The sequence below is a fragment of the Scleropages formosus genome, chromosome 4 (assembly GCF_900964775.1).
Source record: "Scleropages formosus chromosome 4, fSclFor1.1, whole genome shotgun sequence".
NCBI lineage: Eukaryota > Metazoa > Chordata > Actinopteri > Osteoglossiformes > Osteoglossidae > Scleropages > Scleropages formosus.
This window is the reverse complement of record NC_041809.1, coordinates 35,729,425-35,757,279: the sequence shown is the minus strand read 5'-3', so window position 1 is coordinate 35,757,279 and position 27,855 is coordinate 35,729,425. Positions and strand designations below refer to the sequence as shown.

Genomic DNA, 27,855 nt, shown 5'->3' with positions numbered 1-27,855 from the left:
TTACCGAGTTAGGCTCCGGCTCGCCGCGACCCCGCTCGGGACAAGTGGTTTCAGACAGCGAGCGTGTGTACTAGTCCCCGTGGACCCGAACCAAGAAAAATAACGACGCCTGCGACGCAAAGTTTCGTCCGAGCGCCGCTCACCTTGAAGAAGCCGACGATGCCGACCCCGTACTCCACGCAGTACTTGTCCAGCAACTCCCGGTTCCAGGCGTCCAGATTGACGTACTTGAGGAGGTTCTCGTAGATGACCAGTTTAAAACGGCCACGGTCCTTGTCGGTGAGGGTGGGCATGTCACCCTTCCCGGGGGATATCTCAGTGCGGTACTTGAAGCGGCTCGACTCAAGGATGGCTACGATCTCCTGCCCTAGTTGGGAGTAGAGGCTCTCCACGAACACCAGCACCACGGGGTCTGTGCGCGAACTGTCCGAGGGGAGCACCGTTCTTGGAAGAGGCTGTCGCGAAGGGTCGGAGCGGAGGCCGTCGCAGTCGACCGCACCTTCCGATCCCGCCCCTCCGGCGGGCTCCAAATCCCGCTTGACGGCGTACAGGAAGTAAGCAGAGATGAACACGCTGGCCATGCAGAAGATGAAAAGCAAGAGGAGGCTGGTCTGCAGGGTGAGCTGGCGGAAGAGCCGCCGCACGAGCCCGCAGACCAGCATGGTCCGCCGCCCCCAGACGCCAGCCCAGAGTGGACCGAACGGGCGACAGCACCTCCACTTAATCTACCAGGTTCGCGCAAGAACGGCAATGTAGCAATGGCTGTAAATTTAAAAAAAAAAAAAAAAAAAAAAGAAAAAAAATCAGGTAATGTGAGCAAAGCTTATAAGTCTTTTTTTCCACACTGAGGAATCTTCATGTCACCATTGCAGAGGGTTGATGGGGGAATCTTAAACAGGGTGGTATGACTTTCTGCGCCAAAAAGGGCCACACCTCGGCGACCTGGCCGCCTCCGCCCCAAAGCAGTCCGCTAAAACCTTCTCGTGCGAGATTCTACGTTGCCAGGGAAACGGATGGCATCGACACAGCGGCGACTTCCAGCGGCCGGAGGGGTCGCGCGTCGGATGTTCTCCTCTCGAAGCTCATGTCTGCTCGGCGTGTCCCGGTGATCTGGAGAAAAAATACAGAAGTGCAAATGTGAAGACAAAACTCCGACAGCCTCGGCGCCCCCCCCCTTCCATGCCCTCCCCCGCGACATCCGAGCGAAAGCGGAGCGCTAGTCAACCGCGTTCCCTCACGTTGCACGGAGCTCCAAATTAGAAAGCCTGCAAGAAAGTGTGGCGAAGAGACACCTCAAGAGAGATCTGCAGCTGAATACCGAGAAGGCGACACACAATTACTCTAGTAAGTTTTCCATTCCAATTTACTGCTGTTGTAATGAGTTTGAAAAAAGATCCACAACAGTATAAGAATGTACAAGCAAAATTCTCCACATGCATTAGAGCTTTCCTAACGTTATCCGTCTCCAAGCGCGCAGCCAGAGCCGCACGCTCTCTAAAGGGAGCCAACGGTGGGGTATGGACTCGGGGCCGAGGGATGCACCGCTTTCGCACGCCGCTCCTCGCTTTGAAGTGGTAAAACGTTTACCCTACGGCCACCCTCTACCCACGACCCGCTCCCCCAGCGCAGTTTTTTGTTATGAATTTAATTTATTTTGATGAGTCGCTTAGTTTCCTCCCCTTTCCATCATCCCTCTACGTTGTCTTCCACGTACGCCTTTGTAGAAACGGGCGAAAGGCAGAAACGTCTACGTTCCTCTTTGCAAAAATGTGTCCGTATTCCACGCGAGGACACGCGGTACCGTTGCGTTTCTTCTTGCCGGCGTAACCATACCGACTTCCACGAGCGGAGCGTCCCCGAAACCGCTGTGTAGGTTTTACGCACTTCTACATTTTCAAAAGGCAGTGCTTTGATAACCGAATCACACACATTTCATTAATATTGATATACGCAAGCGTTAAAATGGCCATACTGTCATCTTCGGCTGCCTATAACGTGGCTTTTCTCTCGACGAAAGCAATCGGACAGCTGATAAAACGGTACAGAAAAGCCTCACTATACAAGTCGTCCAAGACCTCCCTCGACAACAGTGCAATTCGCAACTGGTTACTTTTAATTTTGTTTAAATATTATTTCATATGAGGCATATTAGGCAAGGAGGAAAGCAGCAATACAAAGAAATGATATAAACCCCAAGCAGTCATTATAAATGAAATCTGCATAAATTAAACTCATAAAAGGAAAGGTTGGATGGGGGGGCAGCGGCCAGGGGGCAAACATTTTACCACTTCAAAGCAGGAGAGAGGACCCAAATCCTGGTAGTCGCCCAAAACTCTCCGGTCCGCAGCCTCGGCGCTGTTCTTGTCCCTCGTCTCCAAGCGTGCCGAGCGAAGAGCGAACGCTCGGGGCGAGATGCGAGGCCGAACCGCGCGACGGAACCTCTGCCCTTCGCCTCTTCTCCGATTCGGTCGCCCTTCGACGGCACGGAGAAAAACGAGAAAATCGGGTGAAGGTAGCGAGATTCACTTCGCTCCACGAAACGCCAAATGAAGCAAGAAAGAGGAAATTCGAGAAAAAAAGGCAAGGAGATCCGCCTTTCCGTACCGCTGGGAAAACCCTTTGAAGCTTTTGTTTTACAGACTTAATATCGTCCTTGCGCAGTAAACCACGAGGCGCTGTACACAAATCCTTACATGTGGTTTTTCCGTTTCATACGCGAATGAAAACACCGAATTAGTAGCCGTCAGCGCCGCAGATGTCTTATCCGAGGGAACAAAGACTTAACAGAGCCTTAAAAGTTACACAAGACTGTGCTGCGGTTCATTTTCCCCAAAGCACCTTCTGCTAGAGGTTTGCAGCTTGCAACTGCAACTGCAACTGCTTTCACTTTTACGGGCACTAAGGTTAATGGACGTAGCAGGAGAACTACTGTGTGAGGATAATGTATGAAACCAGAGCGAACCGCAGGTAGAAAAAGCGGTTCGAGCTGCTGACTTGCACTCAAAGGTCCAAGGTTTGACTCCCGCCTCCTGCTGCACTACCCCTGAGGACGGTACTTACCCTGATTCGCTGCAGTAAAAAATACCCTGTTGTACAAATCGCTAAACAGCTGTCAGTAATCACTTTGAAAAAATAAATAAATGCAGCGTAAAGATTTCAGGCCAAAAGCAGCACTTTGGACACTGTGAAGCATCTCATTGCATACTGGCCATATGGAACTGTGGAAGAGTGAAATACTTATATCGGGGCGGAGTAAAAGAGGGAAAATGCCATTAGGATGTATTACATTTACATGTATTCATTTATCATAGACGCTTTTCTCCAAAGCGACGTACATCTCATAGAAAATACTATGCGTTCATTACACGAGCAGGAAGAGACTCTTCGATGCAAATGTGTGATTCTTCAGTGCAGTTCGTTTGTTTGTTTCTTTCCACCATATGAACCGACGTTCATCACACCAGTAGCTGCATAAAACTTTATCTCAATATCGACGATTCCTGATCATCTTCCTAGTCATTTTTTGAGATATATATAATAAACATTAACATTTGAATTATTTTTATATTTACATTTTTCTGCAGTGTATTTTATTATTATTTAAGGGGGTGCAGTGGCGCAGTGGGTTTAGCCGGGTCCCTCTCTCCGGCGGGCCTAGAGTTTGAGTCCCGCTTGGGGTGCCTTGCGATGGACTGGCGTCCCGCCCTGGTTGTATCCTCTCCCCTTCCAGCCCTGCGTTGCCGGGTTAGTCTCCGGCTCGCCGCGACCCCGCTCGGGACAAGCGGCTTCAGTCACCGTGCGTGTGTATTATTATTGATAATTCACACAAAACAATATTCACAATTATTTTTTGTATTTTTTTTTTTACTATAATTACAATTATTAATGAGGAGGACTAACAGGATCTAATGCTGTACTTACAGTACATGGATAAATAAGTGAGGTCCACTATTCCAAAGCAGAATCCTAAAGAGCTGAATGTGAAAACTCATAAAACACAGTCCAGCACGCCCTTTAGTGGACGTCTCCATTTCTCTGAGACGCACTACGACAGCAGAGCAGGTTATTACAGGCCAATGCAGCAGCCCTTAGTTTATTCTAAAGGGAGATGGATCGGTCCATAATGGCCTTCTTTCATTGCAGGAAAGACATACAGGGGTGAGAATTGTAATTAAAATATTTATGCTACGCCCAGCATCATCCCCTACGGTCGATCGTAAATGTAACGCCCCTCTATACTCACACCCCCGCCGCAGCCGTTTCCTAGCCCGACGTGGAAAACTCACAATTAAAACCGAGAATGAAAAGCGAGCGAAAAAGCTCCACGATGAATGACGGGCTACGCTAAATTATTGCCCTGTTGACTTTATTCCTTCCTGAAGAAGTCCGATGAATCGAGAGTAATTTGATGCACATGAGAAACCGGGTCTGGGTTTATGTGCTTTTGCCAATGCCTCTGCTGCGAAGCAGCCTGGCTTTCACAGATGCCCGTTATCATGCTGGTTGTCAGGCAGCGCCTTCTCCATCTGGGACGCTGAGCACTAAACACAGAGGGTGCCATCTGCAAATGTCCAGTGTGACTCCGTCACGGTGAAACCTTTCGACAGCGAGACCTCAGCCTAAGACCAGATATGAAAAACCACAAAGCCTTAGAACTATATTAAAATGAAAAAGAAAAAAAAAAAATCGTTAAGCTGACACTTTTCCCCAAAGCGACTGACAGTGTTAACATACAATTATTTACCCATTTATAGAGCTGGGTAATTTTACTGGAGCAATTTAGGGTAAGTACCTTGCTCAAAGGTACTACAGCTGGAGGTGGGATTCAAACCTGTGACCTTTTGGTCCACAGGCAGCAGCTCTAACCACTATTATACAAGCAGTCCAGTAATACTGGGAATTTTTTTTACTGCAAAATCTTATTTTGTGCATTTTGTTACTCTTCAAAACGACAAGAGAACATTTTCCTACACGCAAAATGAACAACTGCCTGCGTTCCTAGCGACCGCAAGTCGGGCACTTGAAGGGAACAACCGCGGCGGAGACCGTTCTCTCGCACGACCCGATTCGTCACGGCGCGGGAGCTGTGTCGGATCAGAGAAGCACATTCTTACGCGGTCGTGACGGCTTTGAGCGCCCGGCTACCGTCTCCGGAACAAAGGAGCTCCACGGAACGCAGAGATACGGCGTGGCGGCGGGAGGCGGGATGAGGAGGGAAGACGGGTGCTCGAAACCCTTAGCGGAGGAAAGTATTCATTCAAACTTACACCCTTTCTTCTCCTACAGCTGCATCTCTTACAAAAATACCTTTAAAGACATTTGTGCGAGCATCACAAAAATAGTTTCTTTTTTTTGGGGGGGGATGAGTGATTCACACTTCTGCTGAAGTTCTCACTATTTAACTTATTATTGGTGTTAATTATTTCTTACTTATTTATGTGAGGAATTTAGGGGGCAGACATGCTGTTCAGGTTCACCCCTAGTGTGTGAGTGACAGAGTGTGTGTGTGTGTGTGTGTGTGTGTGTGTGTGTGTGTGTGTGTGTGTGTGTCCCACTGATGTATGGATGAATGACCCAGTGTAAGTAGTGTATCTAGCAGTGTAAGTCTTTGGGTGCTCTGGTTTCCTCCCACACTACAAAGACATGCTCTTCAGGTTCCTCCATAGTGTGTGAGTGACAGAGAGTGACCCAGTGTAAGTAGTGTATCTAGCAGTGTAAGTCACCGCGGTGAATAAGGTGTGTGGGCTCATAACACTACATAGAGTTCATTGGGAGTCGCTTTGGAGAAAAGCATCTGCTAAATATATGTAACGCTTAGAGCGGCTGTGTTTGGACCCAAAGGTCACAGGTTTGATTCCCACCTCCAGCTTTAATACCCTTGAGCAATGTACTAACCCTAAAAATTGTTCCAGTTAAAAATAAAAACAAAACAAAAATAGCCATCTGTATAAATGGGTAAATAAGTGTAAGCAGCTTAAGACTGCAAGTTGCTTTGGAGAACAGCATCAGCTAAAAAAAAGTAATGTAAATGTTTGCATAATTACAGAGAAATGTTTTATCTACCTTAAGAGTTTTACAGAAATTCAGCGCATACTGGTACATACATCCATCCATCCATCCATCGTCAACCACCGCTTGTCCAGAGCAGCCGGAGCCCAACTTGTCAACACAGGGTGCAAGGCTAAGGGGACACACACACACACACACACACACACACACACACACACACACACACACACACACACACACACACACCCCGGATGGAACACCTGCCTGTCATAAGGCACCCCAAGAAGGGCTCGAACCCCAGACCCAACACACGGCGGGCACCAGCTAAAGCCACCGTGCCGCCGCCACGCCCCCCCCGGTACATACAACAAAAGGAAAAGAATTACGCTGAAATACCAATAACATCCAGTTCAGAGGGAGTAATTACATTTAGTCTCATCGCTGCATAATTACAGCAATGATGCGCAGCCCTTCTGTCCACACTGAGAGCGGTGCTGTTCAGCAGAGCACAAAGACACAGAATGACCCCACCGGGGGATGAGCTGCAGCCTCTCCGGCTGGCGGCGCAAGCGTTCGGACCGCAGATTCGCAGGGCTCCCCGACCAATCCGGGGAGATCGGGGAAGTTAAACCCTTAATCTGTAATCCAGTTTATCCGGAATGGACCAAATGGGCAAACGAGTAGCGGCGGGCAGCGCCGAACGGACGAGCCACCGGACCTGCGGCCTGGTCTCATTTCCAGTCGGGAAGCAAGGAGATCTCCGGAACGCACACGCGGAGATGTTGACATTAAGAATTCAAGAGGAAGAAGTGTGCTAGACAGCTCAACGCTTGTTCTGCAGAAGGATATTTTTTACAGGGCTCTTACAAACATGACTTGCATGTAGGAGGAGAAGTCTCCCTGTCAGCCTGCTCTACTCTCTTCATACAACCACAGAGTCTAGTGATGGTGGGAATTTACATATTAGGATTCCAGTTTACCCAAGAGTACATACAAGGTTCTGCAGCAAATCCTTCTAGCGTTTGGTACAATTCTATATCTTAGACTTGTTTAGGATGTCGCGGTTGCGCAGCGGGCGGCGCTGGTACCTCGTAACTTCGAGGCCGGGGGGGGTTTAGATGTGGCTTCAAATCCGGTTCGGCCTGTGTGGAGTTTACATGTCCTTACCCTGTTCATGTGGGTTTCCTCACACAAAGTATGTTTTGGTTCCATTTGTTGACTCTAAATCGCTTGTAGTGCGCGTGCGAATGTGCGGGTGGCTGTGTGGGTTGCAATTACCCAGTGTTGCACAGGGGTCTCATCTAGGGTGTACCTCGCCTCGCGCCCTACGTGCTTCACTTCGACACCCCTTCCATCCCCTCGGAATTGCCATCCCACCAGCCGGGGAGAAGGCGGCGGAGGGAGAGGAAACAGAAGCGGGGATGCGAGCCCAGGCCACGCAAGGCTAACCCGTACAGACCAGCCCTTCCGAGCCTGTTCCTCGCCACCTCCAGGTCTATTACCAACGAGACGGAGGAGATCAGAAGCGGATCGGATGAGGGGCTCCGGGAAGAGCAGAGGAGGAGGAGGAATGTGTGTCTATGTGAACAACAGTTGGTGCAGTAGGCTCTACGTTCCCCCACAAGCCGAGGCGACATTACCATTAGAAAAGCCACATGAAAGGACTTCAAAGTTTCAATCTAATTCTTATTTGTTTCATTATTTATTTATTTACTTATTTTAAGCATCCTTTCTTTCCGCTGCTGTTCCGAGGGCTGCCGCACAAAATTTTGTTGCATTGCATCGCATACAATGACAATAAAGTCTCTCATCTCATCTCAAATGTTCTGACAAAGGCTCTGGAACACCGACAGCCTACACTGGACAAGCGGCCGATAGCGAAGGAATGAAAAGAAGGCCTAAAGTACTATAAAGAAGCGCAAAATATAACGCAATAAAATGTATTTCTTCAACTCTTTTCATTCCTGCTCTCTACAGTAAAGGGAGTTTCTAGCATTCTGGCGCTACAATAAATCGTGCCACATATAAATACTGTCGAAAACCAAAGCAAAAAGATCAAAATTCCTCTTCTTTTGGCAGCACTCATTTCTCTGGTGGTTATGGCTGCTGCACATCACACTGTGGCATGCTGTCGGTGGGCATGCTGTGTGATTTCACACTCGCTCTCTATTCGGCTTCCATCGGCGTTCCAGAAAAATCTGCGCGAAACCTTGCGGAGGACGAATAAGCACAGCCGGCACGCTGCGTCCTGTTGATGCTCCCCCTGCTCTCCTAACAGTAAAGGAGGCAGATAACGGGTGCGGTACATACAATCGGGCATAAAATGGGCCCCGTCCAATCAGAGGAAGATGTGCCAGCACTGATTATCTAACACAAATTAATCAAGTATCATCTGCGTGCTAATCTCCCGCTTCCTAGGGACCCTACTGGCTCAATCTCCCGGGACAACCTGCTCAATCCCCTCGCCACCACTACGCTACAGCAGTAATCACAGACATCGTGAAGGCTGAAGGAACCCGGTCCCGTTCCCGCCATCCCTAGCTGGAGCGGTCGGGGTTAATACCTGAACAGGTACACGCCCATCAATTCCCATCGGGTCAGTTTCCCCACTGTCGCCTAACCTGTACCGCGGCCCAGAGGGAACGAGCCTTCCACGAGACCATACGGCCCAGGATGCGGAGGGACGATCCGTTTGCCCTAACATTAAAGCTCTGGGCGGGACGCTCCGGTGTCCTCAAGTAAATGATCAACCGGTCGGAGGGCAACCATACGCACCTGTGCAATCGTATCGAGCTGCACACCTCTCGTCCCCTACCTTCATTCGCGCTTTGCGCCGCACGCCCGTATTTGGCATGGTCTTATTCATCTCCTTTTCACAGGAAGCCACATCCATCAGCAAGCTCTGACCGTGCGGTCGACAGCAACGGCACAGACACGCATAAATTCCACGTCCGTTTTGCGATGTTCTACTCTAGCTCCAGAACCTGGATAATCCTCTAATCGGCATGTAAAACGCCACCGGTTAAGCAGCATAGCTAATAATTACACCCGTTTCCTTCTCATCAATGGAATTCCAGCATGCAAAAAAATAATAGTCAGATGAGATTATTTATAGTTGATCTTGAAGCTTGACAAACATCTTCTGTACTTTCCCCAGTAAGGGTGCATGTGACATGTGCATCTTATTCATAGTAACTAGCACTATCAAAGACACTATTGTAAATAAATTACTGCGCATACATTGCATCATTCATTTGGACAAGGCCCATAAAAGCACTCTGTTCACCGTCCCGTCCATCCAAAATGCAAACCCTCACGGACGTGCGCGACAGGAGCGCATCTCCTTCATCCAGAGGACTCGTAAAAAGCGGCGTGCCCGACGTCCGCTGCGGGGACGCCGTCCCCTCCGGCTACGACACGCAGCCTGCATGTGGCCCCAGGGTAGGCAGGCCGCCAAGGAGCAGCGCTCATCCTATTCGGACGAAACACGGCGATGGAGAAAAAATAAATAAAGAGGAATTCTATTTCTCATAGGACCGTTTGACCTCTTAATCTGAAGCCTAGTCAAACATACAGTGCAGATTTACAAGAGGCTTTTTTTTCTTTTTTTTTTTTTAAAGCTTTTTTCCAAACAATCGTTTTTAGCCCTTCTGATCAGATTAGGAATATTATGATTTAGTTACTGCGCTGTTTACGGATCACGTTCGTGGATTAGGGCCACGGTCAAGCGTTCACCTCCAACGGGATCAAAACAAGAAGTTCACGTTCGATCTGCCCCCGTCGCTCAGTCACCGCCTGCATCCTCATGCTGCTAATGGAAAAAGTGGAGGCAAAAATCCACATGCGAACAGAAACAAATAAGTGCAACATGTGGTCCCTAATCCCTTTTTTCATTTGCGCACATTATGCCCACCACAGGATCTATTGAGCACTGGATTAGAGAGTAGCAGTTGTACATAAACTTGACCTGAGCAATAAGCCAGGTCACTGTAAGCTCTTTTACAGATTTGGGAACTGTGCAAACAACCCTTATGCTATTAGAGCCACAGGAAACAGATAAAGAACTGAACTTCATCTGTAGTTAAACTTTTTAGATTTAACCATTTTATATCTCGTGGTACTGCTCACGCACATGAACCGACGAGTGAAAATGGGAGCCGTAGAGAGGAAGGAAGAGCTGGTAGAGCGTAGCGGTTAAAACTACTGTCTTCGGATCCAAAGGCTGCAGGTTTGATCCCCACTGCTGGCTGTAGTACCCTTGAGCAATATACTTACCCCAAATGGCTGCAGTAAAATTACTCAAGTGTACAAATGGGTAAATAATTGTAAACTTAACATGCAAGTTGCTTTAAAGGAAAGTGTCAGCTAAATAAATAAATGTAAATGTAGCCCGCAGTACAGGAAAGGAAGCTGCTTCTACTCAGCGGACGCAAAAAAAAAGTGGTAAAGCATCCCACCAGGCTCAGACGAGACACGGGAAGGCAACACACTTGAAATTTCTCTGTGCCACCTTTATTAACTAGAGTTGAACTGCTCCGCCCAAGGACATTGGTAGATCACAGTCACTTTAAGCATCCTCATGTTCTGAGTTCTCTGGCTGTCTACTGCTATTATTGTTACTGTTATTGCATTGCTCACTGTCACTGTTTTGTGCATATTTCTATTGTCCATAGTCTGTGGAGAAGCATTCAAAAAGAATTTCATGATACTTGTACACGGTACTTGTACCTATGACAATAAACTTGAAACTATTCGTCTCAGATTCACGCCTAAATCAGGAGAAACACCAACAGCCTAAGGTTTCGAGATGCGGCTGGGATACCGTAGAGACTATTAGCAGTTATCTCGCACCACGATCCCCATCTTTTCCCCTCAAGTGTTTATTTTGCTTGCATGAATTTCACAGTTCAGTGTGAAAGCATCCAATGGTTCAGTGCATTACTGCAAATACACACACACACACACACACACACACACACACACACACACACACACAGCTGCTGAAACCACTCATCCCAAGCGGGGGTCGCGGCAAGCCGGAGCTTACCCTGGCAACACAGGGCGCAGGGCTGGATGGGGAGGGGACGCACCCAGGACGGGACGCCAGTCGGTCACAAGGCACCTCTACTGGGACACGAACCCCAGACCCTCCAGAGAGCAGGACCCAGCCAAACCCGCTGCGCCACCGCGCCCCCCCGTTACTGCAAATATTCACACACAAATACACCCATGGAAAGTAAATGTGACAATACAATGTACATAATAAAGCCCTTCCATTGTAGTGTACGGTAACACTTCGCTGTTCCGCACAACTGTGGAGACTGACTGCTGGACTCCAAGTCACCATTTCCAACAGTGAGTCTTTCACTAAGAAAAACATTTCTCATAACCTCAGAATTTCAGAGTGTTTCACTGGGTGAAATCTTCTTCAAGGGCACCGTAGCAGGGAACGGGCCTTGAATTGACAAGTCCCTAACTACTGGTTGCGTGCTCGTGTGTGCTTTTGTCTCTGAATTGCGACACGATAGGCCTGAGTATCAACATTCAGGAGCCTTTAGCCGCCTTTTAAATACAGTCATGTGCCGCTCGATGGCGTTTCGCTTAATGACTGACCGTGTAAACGACGGCGGTGCCATAAGACTATAATGGAGCTGAAAAATTCTTATCGACTAGCGGCGTCGTAGCCGTCGTAACGCCATAGCGAAACGTGTTCCTCACATGTTCGTGGTGGTGCTGCTGCAAAAAAACCCACTGCGCTGCCAGTCGTATAAAAGTACAGCATATACAATTATGTACTGTACATAATACTTGATGATGATAATAAACACCTGTTACTGCTTTATGTATTTACCGTATTATTATTTTACAGTGCACTCTACTTACAAAAAAACTTTACTGTAAAACAGTATAGTGTGTTACGGCGGCAGCAGCATCATAAATTTTGTGTTTACCATGTCTCTTGACTGCATTGAGGCTACGCCATCTAGGTTTGTATAAATACACCCTATGATCGAGGCTATACCATCTAGGAGTGTATATGTACACCCTATGATCGAGGCTATACCATCTAGGAGTCTATAAGTACACTCTATGATCGAGGCTACAACATCTAACTGTGCTGTGTGTAAGTACACTCTATGATGTTTACACAACGACAAAATGGCCTAACGACGCATTTCTCAGAACGTATCCCCGTCGGTAAGTGACGCATGTCTGTGGTCCTGGAGAACGTGGGAGTTGACGCAACCTGTGATCCACGTGCCAATGCTCACACGGGGAACCCGGGCTGCCAAACGCACAAGATAATACTGAGGGAGGCGGCACCGCGCGATTCACCTTCCAAATCGATGCATCCCGTGACTCATCACGCACCAGTACGTCAGAGAGGGCGGCTGTAGAGTCCAGGCCTTTCCGTTGTGCCGAACGCACTGACGCAGGTTCGGTGGAGCTTCAAACATCGTATCTGCAGGACCAGTTCTGCCAGGTCTGGCTACAAAAGCAATTACAAGCTTGCTGAAGAACAGCCGGTGGCACATTTACCTGCACGGTTCGCATAATTACTTCAAGTTGCGGTTCTCCGCCGCTCTGCCGAGAACGGCAATCTGGCTTTAATTAGAACACATTTCATGTGGGAGATGAGGTTGACAAAACTTCACATGAACAAGGTGGGGTTGAGTGGGAGGGAGAAAGCAACGCAAGAACAAATGTAACACGAGAGGCACGACAATACCCTCTCGAAATGTCACCTCGCTCCGGGGGTGACGCCGAAGCGGAGGAATAGCGTTCCAGAAGCGAACGCTGCCATTTCTTTGTAAAAGTAAACATTTGCCATTAAATGCAAAATGTCATCCGTTTCTGATGGCGAGGCTGTTGCCCTATCCCTTAATCTCTGCTTGCAGGGTGTTCGTCCGAGCTCTTTCTGGAAAGACCGGCCCCGGTAATCAGTTATAAATCCATTACAATCTTTGTGTAGCCATGTGTGACTTCATTACATTTACGAGTTTCACGCAACACGACACAGTATTTGCAGCGAGGGCGAACTTTGTCAACAGCCCACTGATCCCTGCTGTGGGCTGTAATGGTCGTCAAAAGCGGCGTTTTCGGTGCCGAAGCTCCGCATTCCGGCCCTGGCGCCGCAGCAAAACTCTTCATTACGTTTGCGTGAGCTGTCGATTGAACGAACCTGATCATTCAAACGCTGTTCCGCTAAGAGTAGAGCTCAAATACTTTTTTAATCGTCCGAACGGAGAAAACAATCAGCGGAGAACAGCGCAATATTTACTTGATCTTTTCAGTGCTGTGGAGTCGGAAGCAATTACCGGGTTACTGGAGCCGGAGTTGGGGTCGGCAAAAATGTGTGGGTTACTGGAGAAGAAGTCGGTGAAAATGTACCGACTTCGACTAAACGTACCGTATATACAGGCGTATAAATCAATCTGGCATATAAATCGACCCCTAAAAATTAGAGGTGTGATACAGGTTTCGGCCGATATTCGCCGGATGAGTCGACCCCAAAATAACGTGCAAATCTTGGGCAGTGCTGTGGAGTCGGAGTCGGAAGCAAGTATTGGGTTACTGGAGTCGGAGTCGAAGGTTTTGTGTCCCGACTCCACAGCCCTGGATCTTTTCGCAAAGTTAAGCAGAACGAACTGCATTTTTATTAATAAGTCTTTTAGTTTAAATGCTTAAAGGCTAAGAACATTTAAGTAAATATCTTTGCAGCTCTTCAAACAATAGGCACTGTATGTTATTTGCAGAGAATTAAAACGTATTTAATAATCTTTTCACTACTACAAGTATTTGTCCAATGACACGAATGAGATTTGTCCTTAAAAAAAATTAAGTCTTTGTTTGAAGCTGTATTTGTAATATTAGTACAGTTGCGAAATACTCAACCAAAAGGTCAATAATGCATCATTAATTCAGACACTGGCTGCAACAAAAAAAAAAAAAAAAAAAAAAAACTATTCAGGGATTCATCTAACATGAGCACTACAGTAAAACCTTGAAAGTGATGCTTCTGTGAGGCCTTCTACACAACCCATTCACTACCAATAAACGGTGCTCCTCAAAACCGAGTGCTTCAGAAATACGTAACCTTGTGCGTGAATGGAAAAGTGTGCTTCGGAAAAATAAGTAGGCATATTGGGAAGCTTCAAATGCAGGGATGGGGAAACAAGGACAGTGTGACCATATAATGACCAATGGCAGCACACTGCCCTTTCAAAAAAAATAAAATAAACAAACAAATAAATAAATAAATAAATAAATAAATAAATAAATAAAATAAAATAAGGACCCTTCCCAAATGAACCACAGACTACATGAAGCACGTTTCTGGTTCATATCTGCTGCCTCAAGCAAACCTCTTGGCAATATAATTGCAAATGAGTGGCCCTATTGTCTGAACCTCTATTGCTGATAACCTTTCATGTTCGCTGACCCGCATGTCAATGAACCATTACAAAGATTGTTGTAGCTTCATTTTTAGCACGTGGGCAGTGACCCGACAATAAACTCGAAACCAATTGGAGAAAGATGGAGTCTTTTGTCAGGTTTACCTACTAAGTGGTCAATTAAAACAAAGCATTAGCAGAAGAAGAATGCTTGATATTTAACATTTCATACTCAAACTTTAGCGGACAGCCAATTCTAGTGTGAATAACCAAAGTACAAGAGCAGGAGGTTCAGCAACACAGATAGAGTTTGTCCTTATGATGGGGGGGGGATTTTCTGTTCAATTGTCTAAAATAAAAAGGGCAAGTATGGCAAGTGGCTGAGAATAAGAGTGTCTACCGAGCAAATACAAAGTGGAATAGGATGCTTGTAAGCCTTTCAAATTATCAGCACTGAAGAGCCTTTCAAGCAGACTACTTTGCAGCAACATTGTGCCACACACTCCAATAGAACCCAGGGAAATGAAAAAGTGAAAGACTTCAGCGGCCATGCAAATAACATTCTGAAACCGCTGGGAGAAAATTCTCACATGTGTATCACTATTAACTTGCAAACGCATAGAACGAAACCATACAGATACACGTCAAATGCTGACATACAAAAAAAAAAAAAAGGATCAAGACCACTTTTAAACTTATTAGATTTTCAACATTGTGCATGCTGTATATATTAGACAGGATTCCATTGCAAAATGAGCTTCATTTGAACTTAAAGACCTGTTGGTCAAGAAAACTTCTATAAAAAGAGCTCTACCATTAATGTAAAGCGGAAAATTAAATAATTCACCCATAAAACATACAAAATTATTGCCTTATCTTTTAAAATAGGGAGAAAATCTAATTAAAAACCAAAGTCCAGAATACCAGAACGGCTCCAGACACCTTTAAATCCAGGGTTAAGACAGACATGTCGAAAACAGGTTTTCATTTTCATTTTTTAACACTTTAAACATTTTTTGCTTTAGGGCTCTTCATTACTGTAGATGAGTGCAAGTAGGAATATGGATATCTGACAAAAGAGTTGCACAGCAGAATTGTCCCAGGGTGGGGGGGTGCTTGCTTTGTAAGGTGACCAATGTTACCAAGGCTCACATCTGGAATTTAAATTATTCTTCTAAGGCATTTACTATAATTGAGAGCTGATAGGAGGAAACGTAGTGAAAGGAAGCAAAAGTAATTATAGTAATGTTGTTACTAATGTTTAATACTCATAACATCTAATGAAAATAATTAATAAAGTAATAGCTTTGTTAGCATAAAAGGAATATTCAAGGTACTTTCAGCATCCAGCACATCGGCAACACATGAACTCGTCCTTTATGCTGTTCAAATAAATCCCACGGCCTCCGAAGTTTTGAATTAACAGTTTTTTCCACGCAGTCTCTACAAAGTCTCTTTTTCTGGTAAACCAGTGTTTGCAGGAGAAACGTAATATTTCCCTGGTGTAAGTCAATGTGTCTTCCATGTGTTTTAAGAATTCCTTCTTTGTGCTTTGGTGGAAAAAACATACCTAAAATTCCTCTATAAAGGGTTTTTAATAATTCACAAAACAATCTTACGTGTCCCTGGGAGTAGGACAAAGAAGAAAAAAAAAGCTGACTTTTTTTTTTTTTTTCTCTCTCCGAGAAACTGTTTCTACAAACCTCTGTTACATTTCTTACTTAGTGCTAATGTCAAGATACTCGAGTAAATCCATTCAGGAGAATGTACTCCCTCATGTATCGCTGAACATCACAAGAAATCTTCAACAGAGGTAACCATTATTAGGAAAGTTCAACAAATGGAGCTCAGCTGAGCGTAGGGAGGAAAAACCACGCACTGCACACATGCCCTTTTAAGAGCTTTACATTTTAACTTCGAAGACAATCACTGTTAGCATTTGAGATTTAAGTTTTTGTTTCCTACGATGTTGAAGACATAAGCCTTACAGGCCAGTCAACCAGCAAACACATGAAACATAAAAATATCAGTACAGCCCTGATGTACTGTGCTGAACATCCTTCACCCTTTAAGGTTTTTTTTTTTAAATTCTGTATCTTCCTTACATAATGCGTGATGGAAGCTTACCCCCATTTTACCCATTATTACCACAAATGCTTGTTAACATATTTTCATTTGATTCAGTTTCAATCCACTCTCATGCTGGGGGATGTGGGACTTTTTCCTCTTTGGTATTTATCAGTATTTAAAGGTCAGCATCAAAGATTTTTTTAAACGTGATATTTAAATACAAACGGCTGAAAAGCAATAAAATCCAGAAGATGCGCTAAAACATGAAAGTGGAAATTGGAGAAAAATAAGAAATGACCACCGCGTGTAACCTAAGCTGCACAGATCACATTCAGGGGCAATATGTGCAAACGTGCAATAGGTACATTTTTAAGGAAACGTCTCTTACAAGCTTTCATGTTAATGTTTCCACCATTTCTCTTCTGTTTATGCTGCAAGAATAAATGTTTAAAGTTCTATAGACTTCCAGTTTAGTGTGTTGCCTCTCGAACGCTGTGTGGGCTTTGAACTCTTCTGAACGCAGATCATAATTTTCCACTAAGAGAGCTATTTATCATTTAAATGTACATGTATTAATTTGGCAGGCACTTTCCTCTGAAGCAATCTACATCTGAGTAAACAAAAGTGCATTTCACCAACACATGGAAAGATACACACACACACACTATTTTTTCCTGTTTATTCAGGGGATTTTGCACCGAAATCCCACGTTACTACAATAAACAATTCCAAGCTGTACTCTAGTGAAGCTTGAACACATAAAGCTGTACAAAGAAAAAAAGTTCCCATACCTTTCCATGACTACCCTAAAAACTACTTTGTGCGGGACAGCTGGTAGTGTAGTGGTTAGGGTTGCAGCCTTTAGATCCAAAGGTTGCAGATTCAGTTCTCTACTATGGCTGTGGTACCCTTGAGCAAGGTACTTACCCTAAATTGCTCCAGTAAAATTATCTGGGTGTATAAATAGGTAAATAATCAGAAACCTCTAACTGTAATAAATGTGACCTTAGCATTGTAAGTCGCTTCGGAGAAAAGAGTCAGCTAAACAAATAAATGCAGGTATATTCGGTGGCACAGGGAATAGCGCTGCTGTCTCACAGCGTCGGGGCGGTGTGAGAGGACATGGGTTTGAGACCCGCTCGCTATGTGTGGAGTTTGCATGCTCTCCCCGTGTCTATGTGGGTTTCCTCCCACAGTCCAAAGACATGCTGTTCAGGTTCACCCATAGTGTGCGAGAGAGAGTGTGTGTGTGTTCCACTGATGTATGGACGAGTGAGCCAGTGTAAGTAGTGTATCTAGCAGTGTAACTCACCGCGGTGAATACGGTGTGGGCTCATAACACTACATAGAGTTTATTGGAAGTTGCTTCAGAGAAAAGGGTCTGATAAATAAATGTAAAAAGGCACCTGGTTTTGTGGAAGTGTCTGTTTTTGGGGTTTTCTATACATAGAGGGCCATTTCAGAAAGAGCTGTAGAACAGCTGTGTGGGCGAGTGGGTATACACACACACACACACACACACACACACACACAAACAAACAAGCCATCATTCTTCCTTGAAGACCTGACAGCCCACCTGGGTTCTGTCTGGGCTGTCATGGCTGTCACTGGTTTTCGTGGGGTGGTCTCTCTGTTTATGTTTTCAGAACGCCCTGGGGGGATTTTAAATGTGAATCCACAGTCGCCAGTAGTGGGATTCTGGGAGTGATGAGAAGATGAGATATGCAGCCTGTTATCTTTTTTTCAACGTTATCATCTAAACATCCTGTCACTCCCCGTCAGGGAAGGAGAAGCCTGCGTGGGCCACCGGGGACACGGCACCGCTCTTCTCTAACCCGTCCATGGAGCACGGAGGCGAGTTCGTGAACGAGGGGTTCTGTGTGCGGGTCTGTGCGCGGGCCTGTGGGTGTCCCTCACCACTGGAAAAGTGTGCTGTCACCACCAACTAAACACGTAACAGGTTTCCTCATCTGTTCCACTTTGGTCAAGTAGCCAAGTGGCTTTATTTTCATTTCAACCATATACAGCCGGTACAGTACAGGTGGTCCCCGATTTACGATGCGGTTACATTCCAAGAAACTCATCGTAACTCAAAAATATCCCAAGTCAAGAATGTATTTAATACACCTAATACACACCTCTGCGTGACAGACTGGGAGATGCGGATCGCTGCCGCTGCCCAGCATCGCGAGAGAGCAAAATTCAAAATGCGGTTTCTACCGAACGTCGATCACCGGTTAACCATCGTAAAGTCGAAAAAAATCGTTAAGTCGGGGAGCACCTGTATACAGTGAAACGAAACAACGTTCCTCCAGCATCATGGCGCTACATAAAACAACAAATTTACCGACACAGGACTACATAAAGTGCACGTGTGCAGGACAGCACAGTAATGAACAAAAGAAACACAGTAAAAAAACAGAAGACGTAGAAAAAGTCCAGGGAGAGCTGGTAGCGTAGCGATTGGAGCTACTGCCTTTGAATCCAAAGGTTGTTGGTTTGATGCCCACCTCCGGCTGCAGTACCCTTGACCTAAAATCGCTCCAGTAAAAGTACCCAACTGTACAAATGGGTGGGTTAATAGTTGTAACCTTTTTGAATAAATGTAAAAATATATCGAACCACAACGTACAGTGCTGCTTGAAAGTAGGTGAACCCAACAAGGATGGTTATTATTCTTGCATAAAACATTAAGATAAATGTTTAAAACCTAAATCTTGAATCTTAAAATAAGCATAAAATGAATAAATGATGATTAACACACCTGATTTTAGTTACTTGATTTAATCAACGTAACTTTGGATTCACTTATTTCTGCACGACTTGTGTGTTTCTACCACACACACGATTTCCTCTAAGGCAACATATGGAATTGGTCATTACACACCTATCATGTCACACGAGAAACACTGATTCTCATTAAACAACCATTTCGCGGTAAAACTAAGGGACACAAAGGCTTCACATACTTCCATGCAGTAGTGTACATAGTAAAAACACCAAAGTTAAAAAGAATAATTAGGTTGAATTTTCAGTACTATAATTAATTTTACCAGTTCAGGGTTAAAATAACTCAAGGCTTGACAGCACTGTATAACACAGCATACTTGTTGTAAAGTTTTCCTTCCAGTTAACAGGTAACACAACTGCAGTTGTACTCATTATTAATCATTTAGACATTTTCCCATACATTTTTGATCAGATTGTCCCATCTTTGTGTAACAGTGGGGAAAAACGCAGAACCCATCACCTAAATGCATTCATTGAACTTGGACAGTCAAACTCCCCCATAACACAGTGATCAACAAAGGGAATTCTGACACCGATCAGGTCTTTTTGTAAATGTGCATAAAATCTATCGAACATACAAGTGACTCAGGAAGATTTCGTTATCGGGGAAAAGGGACTCGGAGTATTTGAAAGGAAGTTGCGGCACCACTGGTCAAGAAAGGAATTAAATAAAAGGAAAGGGACACGGCATGCCTTGCTCTTCAATTAATAATTCAATTCTTCCTTTTAAATAATACATTAAGGTATATGATTTGCCCTCCTCAGCAGCAAGAAGATAAAGAGCAGAAAACGTCTCATTGACCATCACGCCACCCTCTCACTGGTACTGCATCTCAAGTGTCAACAAACAAAACGTTTTGGAGAAGGGTTCGCTGTCGAGATGATCACGTCCATTTCCCATTCACTCTCCTCCAAAGGGCCTACGTTGTCAGAGAGCGCATCCCATAAAAACTAGTGTACATTTGTTTCTCTGGCTTTATTGTATTTAAGGTGCGGCACGGTGGCACAGTTAGTAGCGCTGCTATCCTACAGCACCTGGGGGGTGCCAGAGGACATGGATTCGATCCCCACTCAGTCTGTGTGGAGTTTGTATGTTCTCCCCGCGTCTGTGTGGGTTTCCTCTGGGCGCTCTGGTTTCCTCCCACACTACAAAGACATGCTCTTCAGGTTCCCCCATAGTGTGTGAGTGAGAGAGAGAGAGTGTGTGTGTGTTCCACTGATGCATGGATGAGTGGCCCATTGTAAGCAGTGTATCTAGCGGTGTAAGTCACCGCGGTGAATAAGGTGCATGGGCTCATAACACTACATAGAGTTCATTGGAATTCGCTCTTGAGAAAAGCATCTGATAAATGGGGGTGCACACGAGATTCAACTCATCTGGACATACTTCTAACCTCAAGGACAAATCTGTGCTCAACCAGTCAGCTGTTGTTCAAGTGCCTCTTAACATTTGTTTTATTAGAAGATTCTCCGACTCAGAGCCACAGCCAAAAACGTATGCATGTTTATTTTGTGTATCAGCCCGGACGGCATGACTCCATGAGTCCAGGCGCTCGTATCTCGTTAATCAGCAAAGCTTCATTTTTTGAAGCATGAGATATCTAATTACAATACTCTTTGCCAAGACACAGCAGCGGTATGTGAAATGTCTTCTAAAAAAAAAAATTTAAATAATTTTAAAAATTCAGAGATTCCTTCTGCCGTGGCTGTGAACCAGGTCTCCAGGGAACTCTATCAGGGGATCAATCCCTCTTTGTCACTTAAGATACAAGCCAAACCACACAGCGCTCTTCTCCCTGGTGCATAAGGAGGCCGCGCTTCAACAGCGCAGCGCCAACAGGCAACGCAAATTATATTAGTGCTGTCGTAAAGAATCCAGCAAAGGAATCGCCAGAACGACTGGAGAAACACTGATTTCTGTGGCATGATGCATTCGCTTTCAAGGGCATTTCCATAATTGGTTTTGTCTCACGAACAAGCCCTGTCTAGAGGTTTATTCAGCATTCGCCTTATAGCTGGGCACTGAACAGTGGCATATGTTTAGGAATCATATCCTGAAGGTGTGAAGCGCTGAGGATGTGTGAAGGGGAATCACTGACGTACCAGCTCTCCGCTGGGCGCGGCTGAATGACATCGTAATACCACGGTGCTGCTGGGAATACGATGATATTGCATGAGTGGGAGGCCGTTACTTAGTAGCATCCTCATACTAATACCCCCTGATGTGAGATGCAGATGTTGGCATTCTGCACGTCATTACTATATAATTACCACATTAACTCAGATTCTAAAAAAAAATAAATGTGTATCGATTTGCTGGTGTGTACGTAGACAAAATCAGCACTTAAATACAATTACATACCGGGTAATACAGCTGTTCAGATGCTTCTTTTTCCTCTCGACCTTTTCACGTAGATGACGATTCTCTTCCACATCTCTAAAAAGCTACTGCATACCAAGTTCTAGAGACAAAATGTACGTTGTAAAGAACTCCACAACCAATGTATGGGGCAGCTGGTAGTGTAGTGGTTAGAGCTGCTGCCTTTGGACCCAAAAGGTTGTAGGTTTGAATCCCACCTCCAGCTGCAGTACCCTTGAGCAAGGCACTTACTCAAAAAACAGCTCCAGTAAAAATGACCCAGCTGCATAAATGGGTAAATAATTGTAAGCTGCTTTGCAGGGAAGCATCAGCTAAATGAGTAAATGTCATGTCAATCTACCAACAACTTTTTTCCCCCTTTACGCCCTTATTCACTAATCTAAATAAAGGCCTTAATTTTTGATCCAAAACTCCACCGGTAACCACACAAGCAATAAAGACAAGGCACGAAAAACGTACATCAAGAACAAACTTCATCCAGAAAATGCATCACCTCCAAATAAAATACCCTTAATGCATCCCAACTGCCACTTTCCATGTTGCCACCAATTTCAGGGTTCCCAGTTTCTTATGAGAAAACCATTTCACCTCCTCACTTCAAACACCGATACACACGCGTCGCATCGTCTCTTCACTGGGTCAGGGCGTCCAAAAACAGACTTGAGAAGAAATGAACCGAACGAGCGTGGAAACCGAGCCGTTCCCACAGTTCATAAACTATGAGCATCAAGCAGACTGTTTGGATCCAGATCAATTAATCATTTATTCAGAGCCACCCTCAATGCTTTGCTTTACAGAGGCCCCAACCGTTTTGAAGTATTATGCCTTAATAAACTTGCCAAATTTCTCATTTATTTTCAGATGGAAACTGAAGGCTGTCTGTGCTGGGTTTTATCTCAACCAAGCAGGTATATATACACACACACACACACACACACACACACACACACACACACACACACACACACACACACACAAATAAAAATAGCTTTTTTCCAAAATAAATGGGTATCATTTTATGCATAATTATAAACTTCAGAGCAGCTGTTTCAAAGGCTGTTTTCTACTGCTGTACATAACTGCCAAGTTGAAAAGCATGCCAAGGGAGGAACAAGATCTGAGCAAGAAATTCCTCTAGAAAATTGTTTGTATAAACTCCCTAAATGGATCACACAAAGTCTGCCTCTTTAGACTAGTGTCCAAACCTATAACGACAATAAAACAAACAACATTAACACTCTGAAGGGAAAGAAAAGAAACAAATCAGAGTGGTCTTTCCACCCCTTCCTAAATGCCAGCTAGAAGCAGGGAATAATCATCAATCATCTAGTAGCCATCTGAGAAGGTGAGAACCTCGGCACGGTAGTGCGTGCGAACGCGATGCTCTTCCCTGCATTTTATGGAATTACCGCGTGAGCCGATACGCTCGAGGGGTGCAGCGGTGCAGCGGGTTTGGCCGCGTCCTGCTCTCTCGTGGGTCTGAGGTTCGAGTCCCGCTTGGGGTGCCTTGCGATGGACTGGCCCTCCCCTCCAGCCCTGCGCCCCGTGTTGCCGGGTTCGGCTCCGGTTCGCCGCGACCCCACTCGGGACTCGCCGTTTCGGCCGGCGTGTGTGTTGATACAGCCGCAAACGCCTTCAGAGACAGCCGCATGCCCAAGAACAGAGGGAAAAAATATTACAGTGCACAATATTTCAGAGTAAAGCTTAATATATCCAACCATCATAAGCCAGACTGTCGAGTGCCACTCAATCTGCTTCTCCACCGGATACATGGAGAACTGCAATGTTTAACTCTGCTTGTTCAAATATAACCTGGCTTTCTTCAAGTAATGAACATGTTAATTTGACATCGTTTTGCATCCCTACATCAATGCAAGATGATTCAAAGATTCAGCCAAGTGATTCAAAAATCAGAATCGGAAACCGGAATCCGATTTGGTCGGTCAAGTATGCACGCACATAGGGTGGCGAGGCGTGACGGGTTTGACCGGTGCCTCGCTCTGTGGTGGGTCTAGGGTTCGATTCCTTCTCGGGGTGCGCGGTAGCTCCACGTTTCTTCCTGCGCTCGCCTCCCCCGACATGCAGAGGAAGGACCTGGCAACCCACCTCTGTTCCTCCCTCGACTTGCCTTGAAACCCACGCAAGTGGTCGCTATGGGTCCGGTTCGACTCGGCACCTGGCATGCATGCATCTACACACATACAGGGAATTTAGCTTCGGTTCCCAATGGCTCATAGCGTAGAGTAGAAAGGAAAGGACAGGAAAAAAAAAAAAAAAAAAAACCATACAACAAGAGGAAAGATGCATTGACAATATAAAACGTAGTATAATAATGAGGGATGGAACAAGTAAGAGAGACAAAGTACTGCAGTACTGGATTGTATCAAGGTTAAAGGTGCACAAACCTGAGCTTCAGAGACACAAAAGCAAGTATTAAGGCTTCCATTGTCTTGAGTGGCCAATTTGTTGTCAAATCACAACCCGAAGCCCCAGTCCGGTCGCACGTGTTATGGTACAGTGCAGAATATAAACGATATTCATGTATGATGTATGCCTTTGTAATTCCAACTCTAATCGTAAAGTTATAATAAACACAAATAAAGCTACATTTCAGAAAGTTGTCTCGGTAGCATGGCTAAACCTCAAGATCCCTCAAGGGTGGTCAAAATTGGTATTCACTTTCTCTCTCCATCTCTGTATTTATATCTGTCTGTCTGTCTCTCTCTCTTTTTCTCCAGTCATGTTCAAGCTCAAGGGGGGGAGGAAAAAAAAAAAAACAAAAAATTAAATACACTTTTGGAAATCCTGTTCAAAATGCTCAAGGGTCACATTAATGCAATGGAGTAAGTGAAAGATAATAAATAAAAAAGAAAACAGAAAAACAAATGTTTCAGGACATCTGAATGGCTCCTTGAGTCAAAAGCGAAAGACCGAGGCGCGACAAAGTGCTCAGAGTCACATGGGGAAATGACCACATGACAGCGTGATCTTCCGCCAGCACATGTATGGAGTGCGACTGCACCCACAAATACAAACATCATTCATCTGCCCTTAGGGCGAATCAACAGAAATCGTAACCTGGAGCAGGAAGCGTCGCACAATGAATTATCTCATTTTAAATTATCGAGCAACAGAGAGACCAGACAGCAAAGGCCTGGCTCACACACAAACCGGTCATTACCTATAGAATATTGAAAGAGAACAGTTGCATAAAGAGAAAGCTGGTAAAATGAAAATGTTTACTTAGCAGACACTTTCCTCCAAAGCGACTTCCAGTGAACTCTATGTAGTGTTATGAGCCCACACACCTTATTCACCATGGTGACTTACCCTGCTAGATACACTGCTCACAATGGGTCACTCATCCATACATCAGTGGAACACAATCTCTGTGTCACTCACACACTATGGGGGAACCTGAACAGCATGTCTTTGGACTGTGGGAGGAAACCAGAGCACCAGGAGGAATCCCACACAGACTCGGGAAGAACACGCAAACTCCACACAGACTGGGTGGAGATCGAACCCATGTCCTCTCGCGCCACCCAGGTGCTGGGAGACAGCAGCGCTACTCGCTGTGCCACCAGTCCACAAACACTCTGAATTCCTGGTTCATTAGCAAGAGGAAAAAAAAAAAATCAAAGCAAACAAACTGGCCACGGACACAAATTAATAACTACAGGGAAGAGTAACAATGCAACCCTCCCGTATGGCATGTCTCCATGAAACAAATTAGATTCTCTCCAGGGTCTTCTATAAAAGGTGAGTCACTGCAGGGATTCTGCCTTATTCTGAAAAGGATTCCTGTGGAACCTTTCCCTTCTGTTGCGACTCTCTGCAATGCTCCCCGTCGACAAGGACTATGACCTTCTCCCGTCGCGGAGACGCACTCCAGCCGGAAACCCGGCACCCGTGCAACAAGCAGAGGCCTGGGGGCAACGCATTGCAGGAAGGCGGGCGGAGGCAGGCGGAGACTGACGGACCTGTTCGGCAGACCTTTTGTTTCATCAAATAGGAAGGAGGAGGAGGAGGCCAGGCATGCTGACATCCACGGCTGACTGGAAAGGGAAGGAAACCTGGCATGGTCCCAGACCGCCGCACACACAAAGGTGCACTTACTGTTGGCAGCGTTTTATGCACTATGGCAACTCATTCACAGAGCTCTATGGCTAAGTAAAAGTGCGTTTCGTGGGCAGACATCAGCTGCATCTCCTGGAATTCACCGTCCCGATTCTAGAAAAACGTCCAGCAAATCTTCGTTTTCGGAGATGCAGAAGTGAATATGACCATCTTTGGCTGGATATTGTTTGCGCACCCCCCCATGTTTATGTGGCGTGTATTCTGGATAGAACAGATTCCTCCTACAAGTTACCCAGTAAAACGAAACCTTTTTGAGAAGATGTACCTGGATACATGACACGAGTTAATTCAATATATTCTATAGCTCTACTGAACAAATACCACCTCTGCTTGAACTGGTTACTACTGTTTTCCACAGTAAAGATCTGCGCAGTGTGCAAGCGTGGGGCTGTAGGCACAATAGCCGGTGACTTTCTGCTAGAAACTTCTGAGCCATTCGGTGTCCGGAGCCTTTTTCAAAAGGCACCACCCCAAGTCCGCATCCGTCTGTCCACCGAAGCACCCAAAGCTTTGGCGCCGGCCCAAAGCCGAAGACCCCTCGGCTTAGCCTCTCTTGCTCCCGGGGATCACGGACTCCCGACCGGGCCGACGGCATTGGCGGAGGTGCTGCTCGCGACAGCAGCGCAGCCCAAAATCTCAGGATTGCGGCAGCAGCCTCCCAAATGCTGCCCATCTGTCAGGAGACGAAGATACCCAGGAGCCAAATTCACTTCAGCAGAGATTAGTTAGCCAGGCACAACCGAGCCATCCTAATTAAATCAAACTGCTGCAGGAAAGCTCTTGTCAAAAAAGGACGGCCTATTCTCCAAGCACGAAAAAAAAAAACGCAAAACATGATACCAGGCCTAGAAAGCCTTGATGCACAAAGAAAATTGTCAGCGCTGCTCTGGGACTGAGAAGACAAGTCATAAACTTCGGAGAAGAACCAACTCCCCACATCATAACGTAAACTCCAGAAATCCTCGGCGCTCTTCATACGCTGAATATGTACAGAGATCTATCGCTAATGAAACACGTCGACTGCCCGCACAAGATGGAATCTCAAATGCCACCGAGTCCTTAATGAAAATAAATGCCAAAATGAGCCTTAAAAATTATATAAATAGGCTACAAAGCCATTAAAGACAATATCTGTATTATTCCAAAAAAAATTAACTTAGTGTTTTTCTTAGGGGGCATGGTGGTGCAGCGGGTTTGGCCGGGTCCTGCTCTCCGGTGGGCCTGGGGTGCGAGTCCTGCTTTGGGTGCCTTGCGATGGAGTGGCGTCCCGTCCTGGGTGTGTCCCCTTCCCATCCAGCCCTGAACCCTGTGTTGCTGGGTTAGGCTCCGGTTCACCGCGACCCCGCTCGGGACAAGCGGTTTCAGACAGTGTGTGTGTGTGTGTGTTTATTTCATCCATCGTTAAACACCATGGATTATCAGGTCAAAGGAATAAAATTCATTTTGGTAGCAAGCAGTTTCCCTATTGCTTTCGAGGTCAGAAATGCTCTGGAAAAGTCATCCTCCCTTGGGAGAGCAGATGTGACAGTTAGATATCAAATATATACGAAATCAGACAACTGGGTAAACAATGTTCTCCACCTGCTCGTTGCGCTACAGATGGCGGAAGGCTGGGTAATGATTAATTTCTCCCTAGAACAAGTATTCTATTCCTAACAAGGTACAAAATAATAGCTAAGAGCACATACTGCAGGTATCGTGATCAGAATAGCATAAAGCCACTGAATCCCATTTAAGAAGGCAAGACATTTAAAGATTTTTTGGGTTAATCTTCCAGTCTTATAACAAGGCCCCTTAGCAGGTGCTCTATACACACACACACACACAGTCTGAAACCACCTGTCCCAAGCGGGGTCGTGGTGAACCAGAGCCTAACCCGGCAACACAGGACGCAAGGATGAAGGGAGAGGGGACACACCCCGGACGGGACGCCACTCCACTGCAAGGCACCCTAGGCAGGGCTCAAGCCCAGATCCGCTACGCAGCGAGACTCGGCCAAACCCGCTGCGCCACCCTTGTGTTCTATATACCTGAGGCCAATTCATTGACATGTACATTAACACGGGTGAC

At 45.7% G+C, this 27,855-nt stretch overlaps 1 protein-coding gene across 5 annotated transcripts in view; it reads right to left on the bottom strand.

The window, feature by feature from the left end:
• Positions 1–27,855, bottom strand: part of LOC108934410 (bifunctional heparan sulfate N-deacetylase/N-sulfotransferase 1-like) — a 54,270-nt gene that overhangs the window by 18,437 nt on the left and 7,978 nt on the right. For 2 of the 5 annotated variants that reach the window (XM_029251504.1, XM_018752189.2), the window contains exon 2: positions 144–1,110. In XM_029251504.1, the coding sequence (XP_029107337.1) occupies positions 144–662 (519 nt within the window). In that variant the 5' untranslated portion in view covers positions 663–1,110. The other 3 variants (XM_029251505.1, XM_018752190.2, XM_018752188.2) reach the window with 2 other exon arrangements.